General features: G+C 41.9%; 1 protein-coding gene across 2 annotated transcripts; it reads right to left on the reverse strand.

Moving 5' to 3' along the window:
• Nucleotides 1-389: 389 nt before the first annotated feature.
• On the reverse strand, nucleotides 390-25,432 carry homer1b (homer scaffold protein 1b). 2 transcript variants are annotated; one of them, XM_085425358.1, is made up of 9 exons: nucleotides 24,980-25,432; nucleotides 19,256-19,412; nucleotides 17,163-17,294; nucleotides 15,245-15,337; nucleotides 10,591-10,739; nucleotides 3,474-3,630; nucleotides 3,102-3,212; nucleotides 2,927-3,007; nucleotides 390-2,829 (listed from the first exon to the last, which is right to left on the reverse strand). In XM_085425358.1, the coding sequence occupies exons 1-9, from the start codon at nucleotides 24,997-24,999 to the stop codon at nucleotides 2,638-2,640; spliced, it is 1,092 nt and encodes a 363-aa protein (XP_085281484.1). In that variant the 5' UTR covers nucleotides 25,000-25,432; the 3' UTR covers nucleotides 390-2,637. The 2 variants fall into 2 exon arrangements, with proteins under 2 accessions (XP_085281484.1, XP_085281483.1); XM_085425357.1 differs by lacking the exon at nucleotides 24,980-25,432 and having other exon boundaries at nucleotides 19,256-19,749.

Here is a 25,432-nt window from a genome sequence, read left to right on the forward strand (position 1 = left end):
TAAACAAACTGTTCCAAGAATACCTGTTTGCCTTTTCCTAGCATTCTCATTTATTCTGATGTTTTGTTTTGTTTTTTAATTTACAATTTTGCCCTTGCATTTGAATAAAACCTTGTGAAGCAAATTCTGAGATTGTCTAATGAATATTTTCGATTTAAAAAAAAACAGAGCCCAAACACTTTGCACACACTGAACGCCGCGGTCACTGTATTTGAATAAAAAACATAGCATTTCTTAGTTCACAGAGGTGTGTTTCTTTGACTTTGAATTCAACAGAGGGTGTAGTTTGGCTGAAGCACCAACAAGTATGTCTCCTGATCGTTTGTCACCGGCATGTGATAAATCCCTTCAGCTGCGAACTCACAAGTCTCACCAGTCTATGAACATCGTTGGCCTGAGGTACCTCTTTAATATCATGAGTTCAAAATTACTTTAAATAGTCAAAAATATTGCCAGTCTTCTCATACCTCTAAATACAATAATAATACCTACATTTAAATACCATAAGTTACAAAACAGGAGAATGAAAAGCTTCTTATCCACTACTGTACAAAGGCATTCATTAACAATAGCATTAATATTAAGGTATTCCATCTCTGTCACTCAACCATCAACGTTAAACCAGAAAAAAAAGTAACATTTCCCTTTACATGAGACTTATTCCAGTGTATTAACCTGCAGAAAGCTGCTGTGGTATTACTTAATACAAATCTAATACATAGAGGGAGTTATAACAGTGAAATAAAGCGCAAACAAGGTGCACTTTAGAAATGGAGTCAATTTTAAGGAAGCGAGTTTAAGGTACAGCTTTAGATTTTACCTGCATAAATGCTGCTGTATACAGTAAGTCTATATTTGGGTACAGAATGTGTAAAACTGTGTTTTTTAACACATTTAAAATGCACAGAAGAGTTTTTGTTGTTGCTGTTTTCAACCTACAGGCTGAACACTCATAGGTTAATACACAACAAAAAGCCACCCCAAGGCGTTACTGCATTTTGAGTCTTCCAGCCATTCATTTAAACGCAGTCATGAGTAGAAAGTTGTCTTGTACATTTCTATAATTATATCATCAGTGTTATATTCTGTGTAAAAAAAGAATAGAAACTGAGTGCAGTTCTGTATTCACCAGTGAGGAGTGAAAACCTGCGGCCAGTTTCACCGAGGGTGGAGATTTTACGAACACCAAGATGACACTCTAGAAGCCCTTCACGATGCACTACTTCGACCAGACAGGGCTGCCACACAGTTTTACGGTCAAAAGTAGTACACTTTCTGTTGGACAGGGGGAGACCAGCTTAGTTGCATTTGACCTATATCTGCATGAGTCCACTGAGTAAAGTACCTGATAGAGTCGGATAGAAGGTGTCGAAAAGAGCCTGTCTGGTATTGCTCAGTGTGAGAGTGTGTGTGTGTGTGTTAAGTGTCGGCGGCCTCATTGTCCACAATGTTTCGCTGCACACACGCACACACACACGCACACACACACACACACACACATATTATATACAAACACTTCTCCACTCATATGTGCTTGAAGGCACACATTATGTCAGGCCTTGTTCAGAAAAACACACCACACTGAGTTTGGCAGGAAGACAGGTCTGTGATGGTGGAAGCAGTCCGGATGCAGAAATCTTTCATGTTGAATATAACGTGGGCACACACACACCCGAAACTTTCTGTGTGGCATGAACAACGCCTCTGGAAGATTTAGTAGTCGTCTATCGTATAGGAATTTAAACTGGCTGCGGACATACAGAAGTAAACCGAACTATATTTTTCCCAGGTTGGGATTTTGGGTGTGGGGAGGGGGTAGCTGTGATGTTACTCCAGACAAATAGGTAACACTGACTGATTTGTTGTATTGAGAGTCATCCTTTAATTCTCTTCTGGCAGCCCGAGCTCAAACATGGGGCTTCTCCGTTCAGTTCTTGTCTGTACAGTAAGTCACTTTGGATCAAAGCATCTGCTAGTTAGAGGACAATATTTTCGGGGGGATTTGGCAGCTTTGGCGCAGTTCTCTGAGTCTTAACAGCAATTATTTCCACATGACTTTCAACGCTCCCCTCCGGGGGAGCGGGGTGGGGGTGGGGGTGCAGTTTAGAGTGGAAGCGGGGGGAGGGGGGGTGACGGTGTGGTGTGATGCTGCAAGCTGTGGTGCAGCTCTCCCAGTCAAACAGTAGATGGCACTGAGGCACAGTTCTCAAGTTAACTCTTTGCGAAAGGGTGTGTGTGTGTGTGTGTGTGTGTGTGTGTGTGTGTGTGTGTGTGTGTGTGTGTGTGTGTGTGTGTGTGTGTGTGTGTGTGTGTGTGTGTGTGTGAGGGGGTAGGTTGGAGGGGGCAGGAACTACAAGTTCAGCCGATGTTATGCCTACACCAGCCCATCAGAAGGCAAGCTGAGGTAGACCCTGCATCGTCGCGAGCCACAGGAGCGCCTGCGGTTGGTAGGAACTGGATGCCTGCAAGGTAAAAAAAAAACAGGGGAACAGCTGCCCTTTTTGACTGAAATATGAATGTGGGCAGTGTCTCATTTTAATCTGTGTGGGTTGTGAAGGGGAAAAGGGGGCATAGTGGGTAGGTGTCAGAGTAAGTTGTCATATGGCTCTGTCTGTGAAGTTTAGGTAACTTTGTCTTCTAGCTGGCCTCCTCTATGAGCCGAGCCAAGGTGTCTCTGAGCTCTGTCAGCTCAAAGATCTTGCCGTCCAGCAGCTCCAGCAGCGTCCGCAGGCTCTTCCTAAAGTTCTCCTGCTCCTCCTGGTTCTCTTCCAGCCTCTGCTCGGCACCCGCCAGCTGCTCCTCGAGCACGCGGCTGCGCAGCTCCGTCTCCTGTGCACAGTGAGATGATGTTGGCATGTTAGTTCATTAAGGTGGGGCGATTTTTTGGAGGATAGAAGATAGAGACCGTCCCACTCTTTTGACTCACCTCGAGTTTCTGGGTGAGTGTGTCTTTCTGCTCCATCAGGTCATTCATGTTTTCCAGTTCTTCTTTCAACTTTTCCATTTCCTGGGGGTGTAAGAAAAAAATTAAAGTGCTGTGTAAATTAAATTTAACGTGCATGAGCCTTTTCATTTTAGGGAAAAATCACACAGACACACACCTCTTCTTTATCCCTTAGTGCAGTCTCTAGTTCTTCTATGGTTTGGTTGAGCTCGGTCTTCTGGGATTTAATCACTGGGGTTTGGTTGCTCTGGCATTCAAGTTCAGTCACCTGCAAGAATAAATTGTGGACATCATTATTCAGATCCAGAGAGGAACCGGTGTAACAGAAACAGGCTCTCTGTCTCATTCCCAGACGACCTCTTCCCTTTACTCTCCCGCATGCTTACACTCAACTCTCTTTTATTCTTTTTCCCTCTCATCCCAACTTCAGAGCACCCCCACCAAATGATCACCCCTTTTTAAATTGAAATGATTTAATCACACATGAAAACAAACAAGCATCCCTGTGGCCCCCCCATTCCTCGCTCACCCGCTTGTGTAGTCTCTCTGCCTCTTCCTGGTAGGCGGCCAGTTGCTGTTTCCACTGTTTGACGTTGGCAGTGGACTCCAGCAGAGCTGCCGTTAGCTTGGCATTGTTCCCCTTTAGTGCCTCCAGCTCAGCTTCCCAGTGTTTTGTCATGGCCGGGCTGCAGAACACAGGGAAACGCATGCTGTCAGTTCACCAACAGTGACATTAGACGATAAGTGCTCGTGTTTCCATGATAATGCATGGTGAAAATCCATCAATCCATCGAACAATAATGCAGATTATTATTAAAAAATACTTCATAGTTATCATTTTCTATTTTGTTAGATCATTTCATTGTACATCTAATAAGGTTTGCATCTCTCATTGTAATCCGTACTTTTATTGGGCTTCACTGAGCTGAGCACGATTACTTCAGTTTACCAAGAAGGTTACGTTTTTTTATTTGTCTGTTTGTGTGTAGACAAGATTACACAAAAACATCCAGGCCAATTTTCCTGAAAGTTGGAGGAGAGCGACAAATATTCACATTTTAAGGACCCTTTCGGGGCAAAGAGCAGGCCCACAGATTTTAGCCTGAAGATTTGGTTTAAAATCCGACTAAGGGTTAAGATTAAGATTAGGATTAGGAATGTAGTAGCTCTGGTTAGGGTTAGAATAAATCCCCAGAAATGTAACTCAGTGCTCTGAATTGATAGAAACATGATTGGGTGTAAAGGAATGCATGTGCATGGTAATTTTCCCAAATAATTTGAGTTATTCTATAAAACTGCTATTAACTGTAATCTTACCAGCTAATCTGGTCAATTTGTTACTGTTAACACAACAGAGGGATATAATTTAACTAATGAAAATGGTCAGTATGATTTGTTTTGTGTTCACGTGACCATGAAACTGTATGTCACAGTATAAAATATAAATAATACCTTTTAGAAAGAATATTCCTAAATACACGAACATGAGATAACAGGGAACAACGACTGCAGTGGGCACTCAGGCTGGAGGTCAGCACTTCACGGGCAGTAGTTGTGAAAGCAGCTGTCTGACAGATGAGCTATAATCTGAGATTATATCCTTTAGACTGGCTGGAGCCTAATCTGGTCCAGCTACTCACAGAGTAGATGACGAAGTGATGTGACTGATTTTAATGCACCTACAAAAAAATTATTTTTGTCCTTTTCATTCATAGGTTCAGAGTTGTATAGTATATATCTTATTATATATTACATATATATAATAAATGGGGAATAATATACTGTTTAAATATGTACAAACAGTATATTATACAAGCAAACAAAATAGAAAATAGGTGCAGAGTTTGTACAATTCTAAAAAGCCTGAAAGTCAATATTTGTTATGAAACACATTAATTCTTTAACATAGCCTGAACTCTCTCAGGCAAACTGTTGGGACATTTCATTAAGTAGTCTTCAGGAATATTTCTGCAGATTTTGGGAAAGATATTCAAAGCTCTTCTTTGCATGCTGGCTGTCTTTTGCTTAATTCTCTGTTCTCAGATGATCCCACACTGCTTCAGTAATGTTGAGGTCTGGGCACTGGGGAGGCCAATCTGATAGTGTTCCACTGTTTGTTTGGGTTTTTTGCTGTCAGCTAAGTTTTTAATGCATTTGCAGTGTTTTTCCACATTAAAAAGGGTATCGTATTATGTAAAAGATTCAAATCCTTTGTCATTCCAATGAATTTCATCAAGTTCTCCAACATCACTGGCTGAAACGCAGCCTAATGGCAGAGCTTCCACCATGTTTTACAGATGATTGTAGACACTCACTGTTGTACATCTCCTGACTTCCTCCATGCATACTGAAGATAATTTGAATCAAAATTTTAAAATTTAGATTCATCACTGCACAAGATCTGTTGCCACTGATTTTCAGTCCAGTTCTTGTGTAACTTGTCATACACTCAAAAAAAGGAAATTGGGTGGTTACATTTACAAGTTCACTTGTCATTTGAACAAAATATTGTCAAGTTTTTATGGTGAACGCAATCAAATCATGTTGGATCTGCAACTTAATTTGTTCTTGTTCAGATGACATGATACAATCTAGGAAGTGTGGTTAGTTGCCTGCACTCACGAAATTCACAAGATCACATGAGATTTCAAACCACAGGAAAATCACTGGGGTTGTAAGAGGCAGACAACCATGACAACATAAATGCTGTTGCTATTTATTGTGGTTTAACCTGTCAAGGACAAAAACATAAAGAAAATTCTGCATCAAGCCTAATTTTCATACTTTTGTTATGTCTGGATTGACAGCTCAAGGGCATGGTGTTAGCGCTGTTGCTTCAGAGCACGAAGGTCCTGCGTTCAAATCCACAATCTGATCAAGTTTGCAATGGGTTCTCTGGTACTCTGGTTTCTTCTACAGTTAAAAGTCATGCAGTTATTAGGGTTAGGGTAACTGATGATTCTAAATTACCCAAAGGTGTTAATGTGACTGCAAATGGTTGTTTGTCTCTATGTGATAGACTGGTGACCTGTCCAGGATGTACCCTATCACTTCAGGGTTATGCCCTCTGCAGCCCAGATAAAGATACGAGGATGGATAGATTGGAAGTTGTTGTTGTAAATCCGGTGAATTTTTTGTTGAACATTATCTAATATGAACACAACATGTACTCAGTCTTTCCTGATCTTCCACTGAGACCATTTCTGATGAGGCTTCAGTAAACAGTCAGGCCTGTGTCAGATTTTTCCTGGACTTTTTTTTCTTTTCATATTTCTTTCGAACATGACTTTCAGACACAGATCATGTTCTGTAGATACTTTTTGTTTAGGCCTGTTACTTCTTTTGTTCTCCATTTGTCCTGGTTTCCCAAAGGTGCTTCTCAACATCCCAAGTTATTCTAAGGTTTTGGTTAAACAGCCTTGCGTTTAACCAAACTGTGTGATTTTTGGCATCTGTCATAGATTTTGCTACATATATGGAAACATATTATGTGTTTTTGTGACTGGGTGCTAGTAACAAAGTCCCTAAAGATACAATTTGAAATTGCTTCTGTTATGCATTGACACAACAATTCATTCTTTGGATAAGGTGGCTTTCTTTGCTCAAAAACCCTCAGGTATAAGAACTGGACTGGAAATGTCCAAAGAAAACAGCTTTGAAACACTTTCAGAAAGCCTGGTGAGCAAACTGCTCAGGACCGCTTAAAAAACACACACAAGAAAATCTGGCTCCTAGTGTATTAGTAAGTACAACTTTAGGGAGGGAAATGTTTCTTATGTGCTCTCCTGTTAGATCTGTACACTGCATACAGTATCTCTAGATTTATGTAACATCTATTCCCTGTCTCTCACATAATGTCTGACTTTGGCGCCATTAGATCTAAACTCTGTCGAGCACCTGCATCAAGTCAAGTATCCATGAAAAAGGAACTCCTACTCCCACACATACTTCACTGTAATTTTTCACACTGGTGCAAACACAAAAGGAAGCTTAGCTCGCTCAAGGGGTGATGAGGGTCTGTATGATCCATAACAATGTTTTCAGTTCTGTTTTGTTCCACCCCCTCATTGACACACACACACACAAACTGTATAGCCCAACCGTATATGCTCACACACTGCCGCAGCACTCCACTTTTCCGTAACACCCACTCTGCGAAGAGTAAAAGCGAGAAAGCCCAGAAAGAATTCACTCAGGACTCCCACGGCGCCTTCACTTCTTACACAACAGCCACCCCCTCCGTGAGTGCAAGTGTGTCTGCATGTGTGACGCATAGGAGGGAGACGACACCTCATCCTACACATGCACATATTACCAGACACACAACCCCAACCCCCCAACTACACACACACACACATGCTCATACACAGATGGAGCAGAGCTGTCACCAAGGCATGCCTCCCCGCCAATGTATAAACCCCACGCTGCACCAGCTCGGAGAGCCAGAGTGCAGGCAAGACGTCAAGATGTGAAGACGGAGACAGACGGAGACAGCGAGGGAGAGCGACAAAGGGAGAACTGGAGAGTGCAAGATGTTTTGACACTGGTGTTCGTCGTCATTAAACGAGTCTGGCTCAGAGGTTTCAGGGGGGCACCTGAGCACTGTTCTGGCTGAGGATGGCAGGGCAGAGAGGAAAGTGTGTGTGAGACACAATGAGGGTAAGTTTAATACTGCTGTGCCACTGAACTACTATCATTTACATGTCAGAAATGTTAATAGAAATAGATGTTTTTCAGTTGGTGTCTCTTGATTTCTGGTGCTTTTAAAATATAAAAATGAATGTGATGTTAAAAAAATATCATTCCCTGTTTGTATCAGTTTGAAGTTGTAAATACGATGGAATTAACTCTTTTTTTTTTCTTTGTGATGATATGTATCATTAAGGCAGCCATTAAAGGAGCAGATTTAATCCAGTCTCAGATTCACATTTTTATTTAACCAATTAAATTTTTTTATTAAATGTTATTTTTCCAGCAAAATTCTGAATGTTTTTTGTGTTTTGAAGATAATCTGTATACACTGCCAATACATCATGAGCATCAACACTCTGTTTTTTGCTTTGCTGCTTCACAATGTCGAGCGTCATCTCAATAAAGATACCGAACACAAAGCGTAAACTTATTTCTGCAGCTCTTATGTTTCTGGCGCGTCCTGACCGCTGCTGGTTGCCAGGTAGGTTCTTTCTCCTCGCACAGCCCTTCAAGAAGCGGGGAGGCTGAGCAGTTGCCATGGCAGCACAAGTGGAATGGAGACACTGGCACGGTCTCCTTTCATGCAAGCCTACCGCAAACCCACTGACAAACGCCTACATCCTCCGACATTAGAGCACCATTCACACACAGCACCAGCAGTCCCAACGAAAAAGGTCTTACAATATTCAGAAAACCATTCAAAGCGAGTCCGGTGCAGACCTGCCAAGCCACGCTCACGTCCAGATATAAAAACTCTCTCGTGGACCTGCTTTCTTTCATCCCTCCTCCCTCTGCCCTCTGCTCCCACACATGCCTGCCTACACAGCCCCGCTAAGCAACAGTGCGGTACTTACACATATACACTATGATCATCAACATCGTCATCAACAGATATACAGCCAAGAGTCAAGCCATCACAGAGGTCTCCACTCTTTTTGTACACTGACGCCTGAGTCTCCACAAATAGCATAGAAGTAAGCACATAAAATACACTAAAAAACACTGTATTCCTTTTTTGTCCCTTCTCCTTTTTGCTATCAACCAGCTGTCAAAAAACACTTTTTCACATCGGTTCGGGGAACAGTCCGATGATATAAGACTGGCAAAGTGTGAATCATCGAGAGACAGAAAAATGAAGGGTTACGTGGTAAAATATTTGGATGGCTCTTGCTTCTACCCTCACTGCATATGCCTCTGAGAACACGTGAGACAGAGGTTCGCTTGTTACGTCCACAACTTGCCATCGCGAATGCAGAGAGTCGACCCCATCTCCCACACATGCAGCATTAATAGACACATGAGCAGCAAGGCTGCAGCAGGCAGTGGGTGTCCTCTCTACATCCCGCTCTCACTTCACAGATCCGTGAAGCCTCACAGACATCATCGTGTGGTGGCAGGATTTTGTGAACATACACTTCTCAGACTTTCCCTCATTAATAAGTTCTTAATAAGTATTCTAAGTCTATTCAAGATCTCAAAATGTATGTTTAAAATATTAAAAAAGCTTCTCCAGTCATATGCCAGTATTTAAACAAATGAAAAAACAAAAGAATGATAATACATTAAGCGATTGATATTGATTGATATCTTTAATTAATAAGAATCGCAGCCAGAGAAATAACCAAAGTGGCACAAGTTACAGAGGTTTTACAAATAAAAAGACCCGTGTGTACAGTGGACTACAAGTGACATTGGATAACATTTCCTCTCCTCAGAAAAAAAGAAAAACACTCAGTTGAACAACTCAAACTGATTGCCCATTCCCGTCTGTTCAGTTTATTTATTGTGCTGAGAGTGTGTGTGCAGTTGGTGCTGTGCTGTTTAGGTATGAGTGACTCATGTACAGACTTTATACAAGCACCTCTCCCTCTCTGTCGTTCTCGCTATTCCCAGTTTCTGACACATACTCTCTGTCTCTGTCTGTCTGTCTTGCACTCTCTCTGCCTCCCACTACCCACAGTGTGTTATATAAGTCTTACATAAATGCTTCATCGACAACTTTCTGGCGATGAGCCTCGCACAACCGCACCTTTTCAGAAAGCCATTGTACACAACAAAAATATTTACACAACTCTTTAACCTCTGAATCTTACACAGTCTGGTGCATATGAACCAGGATTAACAATCACAAGCAACATGAGTTATCCATTTCAGAGGAATGTACACAACAGTACTGGTGCATGCATAGAGGTGACACCAACACCTACTCAGTCAAGAGATTTGAATTTGACATGATGTTATTGCATCGCAGTAGCATACACAAAATTAGAAATGTGCTTTTCTCACCGAGCATGCTCAGACTGAACAAAAATGAATAAGTGAAATTATTTCTCAGACCTGAGAAACACTCAAAGTTACATCGTTTGCTGGTCCAGTGTGTAAATATCACTGATCATAATTCAAGAAGAACTCTTGCGCCCATATCACCGCATTCGTTCTTACTGGAGTTTTGGCGTGCTGGTTTAACCTTACTTTTTAAAAGTTGCTAAACAGGCAGTGCATCAGGTTTTTGGAAAGAGCACCCTCCCTGTTGCTGATCTGCAATCGGGCTCTTAATTTTTGAAAGCTTTGATCCTGAACATTTTTTTTCCTGTTCGTTTATTTGTTTTGCGTAGTTATGGTGTCGCAGTAGTCAGGACTTGAACTGACATCCCTATCAGAAAGAGCAGACCCGACAAGTCTTAAACTGCTCCCTAGAGAGGAAAAACATGAGAGAGTAGCGGTGAATAGAAGGCGTTCACGACCATGCTGACATGCAACATATAAAGGTGAACACGCATAAAGAAGGGAGGTGCAGGCTACATGTCTGTGCCTCAGACAAACAGCAGACAAACCACCAATCATATTAATTTTGTTGTTTTAGCATTGTTTGTGTTAGATATGACTGTGACAGCAGTTGCATGCTCACGTCGTTACGACTGCGTTAATGTCACACATCATAATGTGGGATGTACCTGTGTGCAAAGGCCAGAGCGTTCTGCGCCGGCTCGGGACGGGCGTCTGAGTTGGGAGTCGTGTCACAGATTTCATCTGTGCCGTTGATGTTTTCCATGGGCGGAGTCACCGGGGTCAAAGGTGATGAGAGCTCGCCTGCCGGAGACTCCTGCATGTGGACACGGTGATTCAGCTGTTACTGTCAGTTAAACATAATAATCAAGCAGAACATGCAAACAGTGGTTGGATTTTCAAGACAAATAGCATTAGGTGTTTAAGAAAACTGGGTAATAGATAGTTATCATGAGCTTGTAACCCATCAAGTATTTTTCCCAATAAAATGACTCATTTATTCCTCTAATTTTAAGCACCGTAAGATAAGACGTCTTGGTTTTTTTCATACTAACAAGCTATAACCGAAAAAAAAATAATTTTAAAAATTTTTAATAACTTGATTACATTTCTTTCGATAATTATTTAAACAGTTAATTGTTTCAGCTCCTTTCCACACATTCAAATAAACTATAGCTAATGCACAGTACTGTGCAAAGGTCTTAAGCCACCCCTCATTCATTTATGAGTTTGTAAAATTCTAACAAGCTTGAAAGTCAAAGTTAAAAGAAAATTTATCCCACACTGCTTCAGTAATTTTGATGTCTGCGGGCTGGGGAGACTCATAGTTTTATATTTTCATGCTGAAAAATGAAGCTGTTAACAATCAGATGTTTTCCAGATGGTACTGCATGGTGGATCGGTACCTGCTGGTCTGTTTTTGTGTTCAAAGTGCCATAATTTTTAACAAAATCTCAAACTCAATTGGATGAAATGCAGTCCCAAGACATGACAGAGCCTCCTCCATGTTTTACAGATGGCTGCAGACGCTCACTGTTGTACATCAGTGTAAAGTGGTTTAGCAATCAAAAAAGCATTCCTCTGGAATTGGTCAGTGAAAAAGTGTCCAAAGAAAGACTGAACTTCAAAGAAATCAGACTTTAGCACAGTACCCAATATAAAGCTTATATTACTAAAATCATATAAAAAGATAATAATGTCTGTGATATTATAAAATGACGACAAGATTTAAAAACAAAGCAATGATATTTTGAAAACAGGAGGCGCTCTCTCGCTGTCAAAGCTCTCACTACTGTGTCGCAAAAAATTTTGACATTCCTACAGGACATTAAATTAGCAGTCTATAGCACTGGGAAATTAGAGAATTACAGATTAATTCTTATCTTTATATCCCATACAACCCCAGGATTATACAAGAGACAAATGATTTGGCTGCTGCACTTACATAAAACAAAGCTATTAAGACTCAGGGCTTGGGCACAATACAGTAACACAATGACGCTGCCTGTACGCCTCTAATGGGCAAGAAGGAAGTGAGAGATAAGAGGAAGATTACGCCTGGTTTTACATTTTGTGCTCCGCATTCATTAGTATATGATTTAATATCTGTTCTAGATGCATTTCCACTGAGATTCGGCCTATTGGGACCAGCATATAGCAGTTAGCTCTATTCTCAGCTTGTTTCAGTAGAATAATTTGTGTCTCATGATTCGTTTTTATTTTACCTCATTTAGACGAGGTAAAGGAGAGGATCTAGAAGTTAGAATAAAAAGCCAGCAGGCATGTGGGTAAAACACCACCTTTCAGCAGGGACCCTGGTGTAGAGCTTCGCAGCCTCTAGCTGCAAGTGGTGCTGAGAGCTGCAAGTGCAGCCTTCAACCCCAGGTGAGGGAGCAGCTATTCTCCTGGCTTCATTAAAAGACTTCCTCACATGGTACTGTAGCGTTTTAACCTATGTGGGCTGCGGCACATATAGTAGGCTGCAGTACAGCGGGAGGCTGCTCCCCTAGCCTCCATAAGGAAAAAACATGAAGCCGGTTAACAGATTTTGGCACAGTTACAAATACTCTAAAACACTCTATTATTACTATTATTAGTATCATTTCCTCCACAAACTAAAGGCTAGCATACAGGCTAATTTTTCGCCACAATGAGCACAGTTTTTTTGTAATCTATGGCACGGATACATGTAGAAAAAATATGTACCACACTGGTAGCTTATGCCCACACACTATATATAAAATATGGATGTTACTGGTGGGTCAGAAAAGTGAAGCCAATACATTGACCTGCGACCATTCTAATGGCCAGCAGAGGGCGACTCTTTTGGCTGCAAAATTAATTCTATTTGTTCTGAAGCTTTGGCGGAAATAAACCTGCTTCTATATCCAGATAAATATTTTTCTGATGAGTTCATGGGATCGGTTGCTGTTATATTGACTTCTTAAATATAGCATTAGCTTAATTTTCTAATTAAGATAGCATTTAGAGAAAAAATAGACAATAAGAGTCTTCTTATTCCCACAGTGAGTGGTTTGCCCTGTCTCCATATGCTTTCCTTTGTCTCTTCTTTTTCCTCCATCTAGTCATGGTAGATGGATACCCCTCCATGAGTCTGGTTCCACTCGAGGTTTCTTCCTGTTAAAGGTGATTTTTTTCCTTCCCACTGTTGCCTAGCACTTGCTCACAGAGAATCGTCTGATTGTTAGTGTTTTCTCCATAATACTGTAGGGTCTTTACCCTGCGGTATAAAGAACCTTGAAGCAACTGTTGTTGTGATTTGTCGCTATACAGGGAGTGCAGAATTATTAGGCAAATGAGTATTTTGTCCACATCATCCTCTTCATGCATGTTGTCTTACTCCAAGCTGTATAGGCTCGAAAGCCTACTACCAACTAAGCATATTAGGTGATGTGCATCTCTGTAATGAGAAGGGGTGTGGTCTAATGACATCAACACCCTATATCAGGTGTGCATAATTATTAGGCAACGTCCTTTCCTTTGGCAAAATGGGTCAAAAGAAGGACTTGACAGGCTCAGAAAAGTCAAAAATAGTGAGATATCTTGCAGAGGGATGCAGCAGTCTCAAAATTGCAAAGCTTCTGAAGCGTGATCATCGAACAATCAAGCGTTTCATTCAAAATAGTCAACAGGGTCGCAAGAAGCGTGTGGAAAAACCAAGGTGCAAAATAACTGCCCATGAACTGAGAAAAGTCAAGCGTGCAGCTGCCAAGATGCCACTTGCCACCAGTTTGGCCATATTTCAGAGCTGCAACATCACTGGAGTGCCCAAAAGCACAAGGTGTGCAATACTCAGAGACATGGCCAAGGTAAGAAAAGCTGAAAGACGACCACCACTGAACAAGGCACACAAGCTGAAACGTCAAGACTGGGCCAAGAATTATCTCAAGACTGGTTTTTCTAAGGTTTTATGGACTGATGAAATGAGAGTGAGTCTTGATGGGCCAGATGGATGGGCCCGTGGCTGGATTGGTAAAGGGCAGAGAGCTCCAGTCAGACTCAGACGCCAGCAAGGTGGAGGTGGAGTACTGGTTTGGGCTGGTATCATCAAAGATGAGCTTGTGGGGCCTTTTCGGGTTGAGGATGGAGTCAAGTTCAACTCCCAGTCCTACTGCCAGTTTCTGGAAGACACCTTCTTCAAGCAGTGGTACAGGAAGAAGTCTGCATCCTTCAAGAAAAACATGATTTTCATGCAGGACAATGCTCCATCACACGCGTCCAAGTACTCCACAGCGTGGCTGGCAAGAAAGGGTATAAAAGAAGAAAAACTAATGACATGGCCACCTTGTTCACCTGATCTGAACCCCATTAAGAACCTGTGGTCCATCATCAAATGTGAGATTTACAAGGAGAGAAAACAGTACACCTCTCTGAACAGTGTCTGGGAGGCTGTGGTTGCTGCTGCACGCAATGTTGATGGTGAACAGATCAAAACACTGACAGAATCCATGGATGGCAGGCTTTTGAGTGTCCTTGCAAAGAAAGGTGGCTATATTGGTCGCTGATTTGTTTTTGTTTTGTTTTTGAATGTCAGAAATGTATATTTGTGAATGTGGAGATGTTATATTGGTTTCACTGGTAAAAAGAAATAATTGAAATGGGTATATATTTGTTTTTTGTTAAGTTGCCTAATAATTATGCACAGTAATAGTCACCTGCACACACAGATATCCCCCTAAAATAGCTAAAACTAAAAACAAACTAAAAACTACTTCCAAAAACATTCAGCTTTGATATTAATGAGTTTTTTGGGTTCATTGAGAACATGGTTGTTGTTCAATAATAAAATTATTCCTCCAAAATACAACTTGCCTAATAATTCTGCACTCCCTGTATAAATAAACTTCAACTTAAAGTTAATCGGGGGCATGGATACTTTAGCTGTGAAGTGCCCTTTTGTTTCTCATTCAAATCCACCCTCACCCGTGACATGTGTGACAACAAATTAAAATGGCCAGAACCATAATGCTTCAAAACTGGAGTCCATAAACCAATAGGAAATGAAATTTTAGCTACATCTGTCTAGGAACCACCTAACAACAGACTACCATGGGCATTTATATGTAAGTTTTGGGGGAGAGGTGTTGCTTGTTTGTTTTTATTTATTTATTCATTTATTTATTTTAGTTTTTTTACAGATAAAAATTGGTAAAATAAAATATAATTTAAGGTAAAATTATTGTTTTTCCTGCTTATAACTGTTTATTACTCAACATGACTGTGACAGTAGTCATGAGTAGTCGTGTAAGAGTACTGTGGTGGTGGTGGTGTTGTGATTAAGTTAGGGCATACTGAACATACCTGAGAAGGAGATGTGGCCATGTCCATCTTTTCTTGACTCTTCTCCTTAGCGAGTCTTGCTGCTTCTTTATATTCTGCAAACTTCTCTGCAAACTGGACACAGAGGACAAGTGCGTGAGTGATTGTGTGCTGTACTTCCTACAATAATGTGGCTTAATCTGTGCAGTATGTATGCATCTGTATGTGCACAATATATCGACTTAAATGGACTGTGAGAGAAAGAAAGAGCTCAGTATGTATTAGTCCTGTGACGTATAGAGAGAAGCTGTTTCCATTAAAAAACTGCAGTTGCATTTGGAGAAGAATTACCCATAATTCCTCTGCAGAAATATGACCCAGCGGGGTCTCCAATGACAATCTTTCCATTGGACATGCACGCACATACTTAGAGCTAACCAAACTGTGCCATTTTCCTCTTAGACTTTTCCTGTAATGAGAAGTTGTCAGCGGCTGAAGTTGATCTCTTGGGTTATTTTGGTCGAGAGCAAAGATACATTCAGCCAGGCTGAAGCGGTAAGGCGAGCTCAGCTGAGGGGCTTTGAGCAAATATAAACACTCTGGCACATACACACTAGCCCACCTCCCCAATGTCCCTTTAGGGTGTGGTTCATCACTGATGCGACTCCCACACTAATTTAGTATATACAGTACTGCAGAGGGCTGAGTGGTGAGGAAATCAAATTGACTCAGCTGAAGTCGGTCTTGTGTCCGCCATTAGTGGAGTTGCAATAAGTAACTCAATATCATTTTACTTCAGTGCAATATAATAGTCCTGGTTCTGTGCTTTAAATGCATAAGTTTAGTTTAAGTGCTTCAGGAGTTTTGGCACTGTGGTCATCTGAGAAGTGAATTAGATTATTTCTAATTTGAAACAAAGAAAATACTTCCACTTGGCTGGCAGGTATTTCTCAGAGAGTTCCTGTTCACAGTCTAACTGCCTGCAAGTCGGTTAAAGCACTGATGTTGAGCATTTGCAAGTAACTTGAGAAAAGTATGTTGTTGATCATCATCATTATTATTATTGTTACTTTTTCATCCTCTGTATTGAGGTTAGGTGTACCCTTCCTCTCGCCCTATAACAGACTGGACAGGGTCCAGTCACCCTGCAGCCCAGAATTAGGTAAGTGGAAACAAATGGCTGGATGGATGAACTGAACTGACTGTCCAGGTTATTGTAAGCTTTATTTATGTACAATGTCTTATTAAGATTATAAATTATACTTGCATAAACTCACGATAAGATTCAGTGGTACCAAGCAGTTGTCTTACTGTAATACAGCAACCGGCTACCTTACAGACACATAATTGGATAATTTGGTACCTGGCCACTGAGCAGAGTCCAGTTAGTGACAAACTGCTGTGCACAGCACCTTTAGTCCTTGCCGAAGTGCTCCATTTCCAAAGTAAACGTCAAATTAAGAGCATACGAGGCTGAGAAATCCAGAGTTTTGGCCCCTTTCTTAAGCCATGAGCCAAAAAAAGAGCCAAAAAGAGAACAGGTTATGTAGTTCTTCTCATGATAAATACACTGAAGCCAGTCGGTGTAAACCAGCATGTGAAATGCAAAGTGCACAACCACTGGATCCTATCTTTTCTGCTAACGGGAGTTTTATAATGACGAAGCATGAGCGAGAAATTTGTTTGAGGGATTTTGAGATGGAGGAAAAGAACACTTGACCTTCAGCAACCTTCAGGTCACATGACCACACCGCGTTATTGTGCGGTATAAAACAAGGAATGCTTATAAGTATTGTTAACAGCCTCGTTATCCTTGCCTTCCTGGCACAGACGACGTGTCTGTACTGCTGAGTTTGGTAGTAAAGTAACGTGTGTGTGTGTGTGTGTGTGTGTGTGTGTGTGTGTGTGTGTGTGTGTGTGTGTGTGTGTGTGTGTGTGTGTGTGTGGATAGGGGTGGTACCTTGGATAGATGATGCTCAGTGGAGAATCCCAGTCCATAGACAGTGTTAGCTCGGCTGTCCGCCCACTGCCCAAATTTCTGTGAGGTCTTTGTGAACGTCATGTTGGGGCTGATGGTGCTGTTGATTATTGCCTGAAAATAAAAAGAGCAGACCCACTTAATATGCATCAAATTAACTGTGTGTATCGCGACAGGAGGTGTCAAATAGAGCGCTAGAAAGATTTAAAGTGAGAACGCTGGTGAAACTCTCCATTGTATGTATGTGGCACACACATTAGCTAAAAGCCTAGTTTCTTTATTTTTCTTATTTACATCTTGATCCAGAGTGACTCTGTTCGATTATATCCTGATACGTGCTCAGATGAACAGAATCAACTTTTTGGATCTTTGATTGTAAGTAACTAACTATTTCAGGTCTTTGTGAAGGTATCTTTGCTTTTCAAAATAAAATATCAAAGTGTTTCTTCAACTAATTCAATTTTTGACTATTTCACTTCTCAGTTTCTCTCATTTTATAGAACAAATAACTATTTGATTCTAAAAATACAACCTTTCGCCTAATCTAAAGAAATACTGTGGTACTGTGTGCCTTATAGATCCCCTCTAGACCTAAATCTTTTTTTTTTAAACAATAAAAAATATGAATGTGCAGTTCAGAACATGATGGTGACATGTCTTTGTTGTTGTTTTTTATTACTAGTACAGATAGCAGCTTCCATTTACAGACAATCCCACAAACACTGAACGTGGCTTTTAACAAATACACTGATATTAATAACACTATTAATGACACTACAGTATCCAGGCATTTTAAATAGATTATTAAGATTCTTTAAGTGTTACTGTTTTCATCAGGAGTGACCAGGATTAGAAATGAGAAGATCAGAGGGAAAGCTCAGATTTAAAAGTTTGGAGACAATGTTAGAGAGGCAAAGTTGAGATGGTTTTTAACATGTGCATGAGGGATAGTGGATATATTGGATAAAGGGAGGACATTTAATGGATATAGTGAAAAAGGACACGCAGAGGGATGTGGAACAGAGGAGGATGCTAAGGATGGGGTGAAATGGAGGTAGATGATCTGCTGCGGCGACCTTTAAAGGATCCAGCCGAATGAAGACGATTGAGAAAAAAAATTTAAAATGATTGGTTTATAGAGATTCACATCTTCAATGGAAAACAAAGAGACTCAATGCAACAGAGGGATTGTCAAAGTCAGAAAATACTGAGAGACGGACTAGAGAAAAGAAAAAAAACCCCACCAAAAATCTTTAGCCTTTTCCTCCATTTTCCATGAACCAGAATTGAAGTGTACCTCTTTTACATAATTCAGCTGGCTTTGTTAAAAAACACTAATGTAGGACAAATTAATGGCTGATCAATTAGCAGTGTTGTGTAATGCTTGGCATTCTAGTTGGCATCAATGCACGATGCTTTATTAGTGAAGGGGAGAAGTCACTGAGTGTGTGTTACATAACAGTTGAACTTAGCTATCTATTTTGTGCTGGATGATATGAGACGATTGCTAAATTGACCGTGTTGAAGACTTGGCTTCTTTTCTGTATGTGTCTCCTTGTTTCTATTTCTTTTTCTCCTCACACTGTCATCTGTTTTTCTAATTTAGCTTCACCCCTCCTTTCTCCGTAACAGGCAGGGGGCGTGCATGTGTGCAGTGCCTATAAAGAGCTCCAATCTGCCCCTAGTCATGCAAAGCTAGGGCCAATCACATCAAGTGCCCCTCCTGGATATCTAACAAAAAGAATATTCTAAGATATAAGTATAGAAGTGCAGAAAGACACTAAAGAGCAGTTGCATGAGTGAAACATGAGCTGCCGGTCTCGGGACGTCCTACAAACCCTGAGCTCTCTTAAGAGGTGTTTGCACATTAGTTTCCAAATATAATAAATTATAAACACCATTAAAACTCAGTGAATTGCAGTGAAGCCTGTTTGATGAGTGATGAGGTAATTACACTGAAACATCTGGAACATCATAATAAAACCACACCAGTTGGCAAAAATGAAAAGCAGCCGGTGTTTCATATGCAAGATTTGGGGTAAGACGTGAATCAGCAACCCGGATGAGCCGCTCACCTTGGTGCCGTCCAGGCTGATGATGCGGTAGACGTTGCGCGTGCTGTCGTAGAAGTAGGAAACCGTGACGGCATGCTTGCTGGTGGGCAGCCAGTTCTTCTTAGTGTTGGGATCGATCTGGAAGACGTGAGCCCGCGTGCTGTAGATGGGCTGCTCCCTGAAGGGAACGAAAAAGAAGTGGTGAACCTCTTTGTGCCGCAACACCAACGTCTCACCAAACCCGCCGCCGGCAACGAAACCCCTGTTGCCCACAGGGGAGTCAGATCGCCTGGGTAAATGAACAACCAGCTCGCCATCCTCCATAGTTACACCACAGACACAGAGGCTGTCACCGAGTTACTACATACTCAGTGACTTGTATACGAATGAGAAGCTGGCTCAACTGAATTCAATCATACATGTTAAACCTAAACTTCCTCTCATATTGGATGTCTACCCAGAACACACTCTGTCCTTCTTTCTTTGCAAGACAGCACCCCGTCTCTGTGCTCTGATATGGGAATGCCTGCAGCACCAAGCGAGGGTCACACAGGAGGGAAGGAGAGGGTTTCAGGCTAAATATAGACAGTAGGCCACAGTTAACTAGCATAGACACACCCCACTGAGCTGCAGTTTCCACACATACAAACATACAAAAGCAACGACACAAACGTGATGGGATTTTAAATCTGCATCCTTGTGTGTGTGCATGGAAGGGGTCTGCGTTTGTGTAGATCATCTCCACATGTCCAGCCCCCTATTACGGTTTTATCTGAGATGTCTTAATTCCTATTTGACCTCTGTGTGACGTTCAAGCCAGGGCTTAGATTAGCCCCTATTAGGGCTGAAAATTATATAACAGTCATTTAAAAAAAAATATTTTTAGACAACCCATCACCCCTGTGCAACCTTCACCCTTCATTCACTTACCCCCTCCTCTCCCCTTTTGCTCCTACAGTGCCCTCGTATATTGCACCATTGTTGGGGCTTCTTGGGTAATATCTACAGTCAGTACACACACAAACTCAAAGTGCAGGGTGCTGAGGGAGATATTCTGGGCTGGCAGTGCTGGCAGAGAACGAGATAGAGAAGTGCTTACACTGCACTGTGGGGGTGATGGGGGACATCAAAGGCTTGCTGTATAAATGAATATTAAAATTCAACAGCAGCACCCCTCCTGTGTGTGATTAGCCAAGACTGGGAAAGACAGAAAAACACAAAGACAGGGGAAAGGAAGAGAAAAGGCAGAAAGGAGAATGATGGGGGGGGAATGTGGAGTATAGGAAGTCAGGGAGTGAATCTGGGATGATTAATACCGCTCCACAAAGCTGCTTGTGGAGTGCTGTGCGCGAATTATCATAATCATCGACAGCAGTGTAAGTGGCGGTACTGTGAGTCATTTCAACTCTCTCCCAGCACACATCACACAACCACGGCCTGTCGGTATGATCCGTGCAATAGCCGCTTTGGCAACTCGCGTCGTTTTTCATTGCATAATTTGATGAAGCTGTGGCAAATTTTCCTCTCCTTGTCGTTTGATTGTGTGCGTGTGCGTGCCGAACACAGACTCGTTCTTGGGCTTTCATTTTTACATAAATGCCTTTGCCAAAGAGTTTTGTTCCAAAATGACACCCACTAGTTGTCAAGAAAGAAAGAAAAAACAGAACTCACTCCTACAATTGAACTTTTAAAAGAAAGCAAAATAAATGAGGGAATTTGATTGCAAAATGTGCATAAGAATCATTTCTCAAGTCTTCTGCCTTCCTTTAAAAGATGGCCCAGTCCATAATGGCTTCAGATTCATCATGCATTCCCCCATTGCAGTCCTTTTTGTTGTCTACAGTGATCTGCCCTGAGCCAATAGCCTGGCATAGTTAGCAGTTATGGGATGGCATGAAGGTCAGTTCAGTACGTGCTGATCCTCTTGCACTCCAGCAATGAACTCTGTTTTATCAACAGGGGACACGCACTGAAAGAGCCTACAAAAGCTGCAAGGAAAGGTATGAGACCCTACCTACTTCCCATCACCGATGAACTAAGTAAATATATGCTAGGGGGGGGGGGGGGCACTTCAGTGGGATGTGAGTGAGTGGGAAGGAAGAAAGTGTGGAGGAGGAAGAAAAACACAGAGGAAGAAGAAGAAGAGGAGGAGGAGAAGGAGGGGGCGTTTAGCATGCAGAGTACACTGCGTGACACAAGGGCAGGTGATGGAACATGAATGTTAAGACAGAGAGAAAGACGGGGCCGGCAGAATGACTGAGGGAGGAAGAGTGATAAAGTGAGAGAAGAAGGGAGGGATGAGGAAAATGTGGAGGAGGTGATAAATGTAGGAGAAGCTCGAGAACTGATAAATCCACTCATCTTCCAGTAGGAGAAGACAAGAAGAGTGGGAAGCTTTAACTGCAACACAGTGTGGCAGAAACGAGCATGCGAACCGACTGTGAGCTGCTCAAATCTGAGCAGCTCGGGAACACAACACAAGCACGCCAAAGTGTCAAGCGGCTTCACGAGTAGGTTGTGTGCCCGAGACACTCTGCTGACTTCATTGTATGTATTATCTCTCCATAACGATGGAGAGATAATACTTGTTCAGTTTTTAATACGGTATGAAATGAGACTTTAAAAGGGAGCTGGTGTTGTCATTCCCAGCTCCATAATCATCATAATATTCTGGTACTATGCTAGAGGAGCTTTGCATGAGTCACAGCTCAAAATAATGCTCATTTATCTTGTGCAGGGCCTTCGGGTTACTCTCTATCTGAAACATGAAATGATCATATTGTGGCTGCCCCTTCTCTTTAACAGAGGGAGCCAAAAGCAGCAAAAAAACTTCTGAATCTGCATTTTGAGCAGACTAAAGTCTGACGTCTTAGTTCACATGGATTATTTGCACATGTGCTGACTTCATTATTTGAGATTTTGGCCATATTTAATATGACCATCCATTATAACAGTAAAGAAGAAAAACCACAGTAAATCCCTTTAAATTACTGCCTCTCACATTTGACACATGAGTTTTTGAGACCTCTACATCATGGGTGTGATTTTTTTTTCTCTACAAAATGTAGCTGAAATTATAGAAAACAAAAATCAAATATGCAAACTGATATTTCTTTTTTTGTTTGTTTGTTTGAATTTGTCAGAAGGTTCAAAAATTAGAATTTTCTGGCAATAATTTCATGGTTCAGGCTTTACGGGGTTAATGCTGAGCAGTTTTCTAAGCATTTGATAAGGAACACGTTTCAGATTTGGCGTTTATAGAAGTCCTATCTACAAATTAATTGACGGGGGCAGGTCACCTACCCCAAGGGTGTTGTGAATTAAAGGGTGAATCCTATTCATACTACTATTTTGATAGTTCTGATTTTATTTTCACAAGTTTTGAGCTGTGTCTGCCTTCACTCCAGCACAATAGGAGTGAATAAAAATAGATCTGAAAAACATCTCCTAACAGAAGAAGCGTCTTTGTGAGGCTCAGTAATGCTCACTCCATTCTTGTGTGCAGATTTCACTGTAACTACTTCTAAATAGTAGAAAAATATTTTCATGGCAATGAGTGCTACATTTGTGGATTGGGAATTTAAACACTGAATTGTACAAAATGTGACAAACTGGGGGGAAAAATAGGGGGTGAACCACTGCACCCTTTAAGATATGCCAAGCTATGGTGCACACCATGCGTATGAATGTACCAAATGTTCTGTGGTACATACACACATCTGGATTTCCGGGAGTGGAAAAAGGTGTTGCCTACACCGCCTCTTGTGCTTCAGGGGTTTGATGCACAGATGTGGGCACGGTTTCCAGTCTCAGCTCACACATTTAATAGCACAAAAGGCTGTGCTTTAGTTTCTACTCCAGTGTGTCCCCTTCAACTGTGCAGCTGCCCCTAGCTAGGCAAAAAGCTGAAACAGAAGCATAATAATGAGACAACCCCATCTCAAGAGATCTCACTTTCCCTTGCCACCTACACCCCATAGAAGATGTCCTGATTTCCACCGTTTTCCATTATTTGAACAGAAAAGAGCTTGAGATGGAGTAGATCTTACTTAAGGTGGAGAGAGGTTAATAATGGGACAAGTCACTGTTGCGCCGTCTACTGGGAATAGTTGGGTTACCTAAAGTGTGTGTGTGTTTGCGCTTGTAAACACACATACTCTCTCTCTGTCTCTCTCACACACACAAACATGTGCAAACGAGCAAAGGCAAAGACAGAGAGAGAAACAAGTCTGTCTGTGCATCGATTGTATTTGCAAAAGGAAGTGAGTGAATACCAGAGAAGGTGTTGATAGACATCTCTAATGTTATCCTCTGTGCCATCACCATCGGCGCTGGGGGAAAGCTTGGAATAAAACCACTCGAGGCCGGAAGTTAAATATAACTTTATCTGTCTGTGTACTACACCCTATCTGAACCTATTCAGACTCTGCAAGCGGCGCGGTGCTTTTAATCCGAGTTTACAATTAGTCCAACTGCAGATCAATTGAGTCATTGAGTCAGTTGCATAACAGTAACTTAGTCACCAGTATGGCAGAGCCCGGTGGAGAGCTGAAGCTGAGTGGGACATGGCTGAATGATGTGCAGCCCACAAGTGGGAGGGCAGAGTGGGCGACTGTGAGGCCTCCAGAGTATTGTAAATAGTTAATGCAGGAGTTTTGGCTGATGCCTTAGAATCGCACTGTGGCCTGTGCCACATTGTTTACCCCCTGCTGTGCAATTAATCACAATGAACTGCGGGAGACAGCCGTTAATGAACGACAGGCTTGGTGGGGGAAATGGACCGCTGAGCTCGGGGTTAGGGGACATGCAAATGAGCGGCGCTGTGTGCACACCAGGCGACTGTTTCACTGATGGAAGCCTGTTGTTGAGGATGTGCATGGCAGCGGTCACTGTGCTGCCATATAGAGACAGAAAGCCACCTTTTGTCATTACAGAGCCCAGTGCAGCACAGCTATATATGACAGCCCCCAGCCTCTGACTGTTCAAACCCTTCTCTGGAGCAGGAACAGCATGTACAATTCATCACACTGTCTGTGACTGGGAGTATACAAGAACAAATGCTGCCCTTTAACATTATTTCTTTGAGAATTTCATAACTACCTATAATGAAGTAGGGGGGTAAACATAGGGACCTGGATAAAGCAGCTCATTTTCATACTGCGGTGTGTCTTTGTTATTCTTTAATTCTTTAAAGAATTAAAGAATAACAAAGAACTTAAACTTTGCTTTATTTTGGTAAACACAGCCAAAGCCCCTATAAGACCCATCGGTATAATCCCACTTTGGGAATGACTGCAGATTAACAGAGTATTTTGATCCTAAAAGTTTGAAGTTAGACTTAACTTCTGAATGAGGTTTGTGTTTAAGCATTATGTTTGTGTTTATTCTTCCTTTTTAAACACAGAAAACGGCAGGCCTGCTTCATGGAGGAAATGAATAAGTTGTCTCGTTACATGAATGCCTTGTTTAGTGTGCAGCACATCAAGGCCGTGAACAGAGCACCTCGTAATCACACGTCATACAGCCTTTTGAACATGCATCCACCACACGCTCTATTAAACGCCACGCAAGGCGTGTGATATAGAATTTGGGTACATTTTTACGCATAGTCTCCGGTCGTTATTTTTTTCCTGCTGTGTTTTCACGGCAGGCAAGTTCATACCCCGAGAGGCATCTGCAGCTGATGTAAAAACAGAAAACAAGGGAAGAAAACTACTCAGTCTGTGGGATAATAACCACACTTACCCCATTGTTGTGGCTGACATGAAACCTGACCGCTGAGCCTCTTTTCCCCCCTTTTATTTGGCTGTCAAAACCTCCCGAAATCTCTAGGATTGGCCGCTGCGTATGAAGGTCTTTTCACTACACGACAGCCTCCACAGTATCACCGTCGGTGCGTCTGCAGGAATTTGATGACAACTGCTCCATTCCCCCTTCCGCTGTCACCGCGTGAATTCACACATACATGTTGTTCTGCACATGGCACAGAAACCAGACCTCGTCCTCCTTCGGCGTTAAGCGCTTGGTGATGAAGCAGCAGTAGCAGCAGAAGCACTGTGGGAGATCCAGCAGCGCAGGGTCCAGTGGAGATCCGACAGGCGCCCTGCTGTTGTCGTGTAAATTACTGATCCTTACTGGAAAGGGTGGAGAAGCCCTGCTGCCTAAACTGGGAAAGACAACCCTCATTTAGCCAGTAGA

This window comes from Rhamphochromis longiceps, linkage group LG12 (assembly GCF_057381845.1).
Source record: "Rhamphochromis longiceps isolate RC_006_pf linkage group LG12, R_longiceps_female_GT1.1, whole genome shotgun sequence".
NCBI lineage: Eukaryota > Metazoa > Chordata > Actinopteri > Cichliformes > Cichlidae > Rhamphochromis > Rhamphochromis longiceps.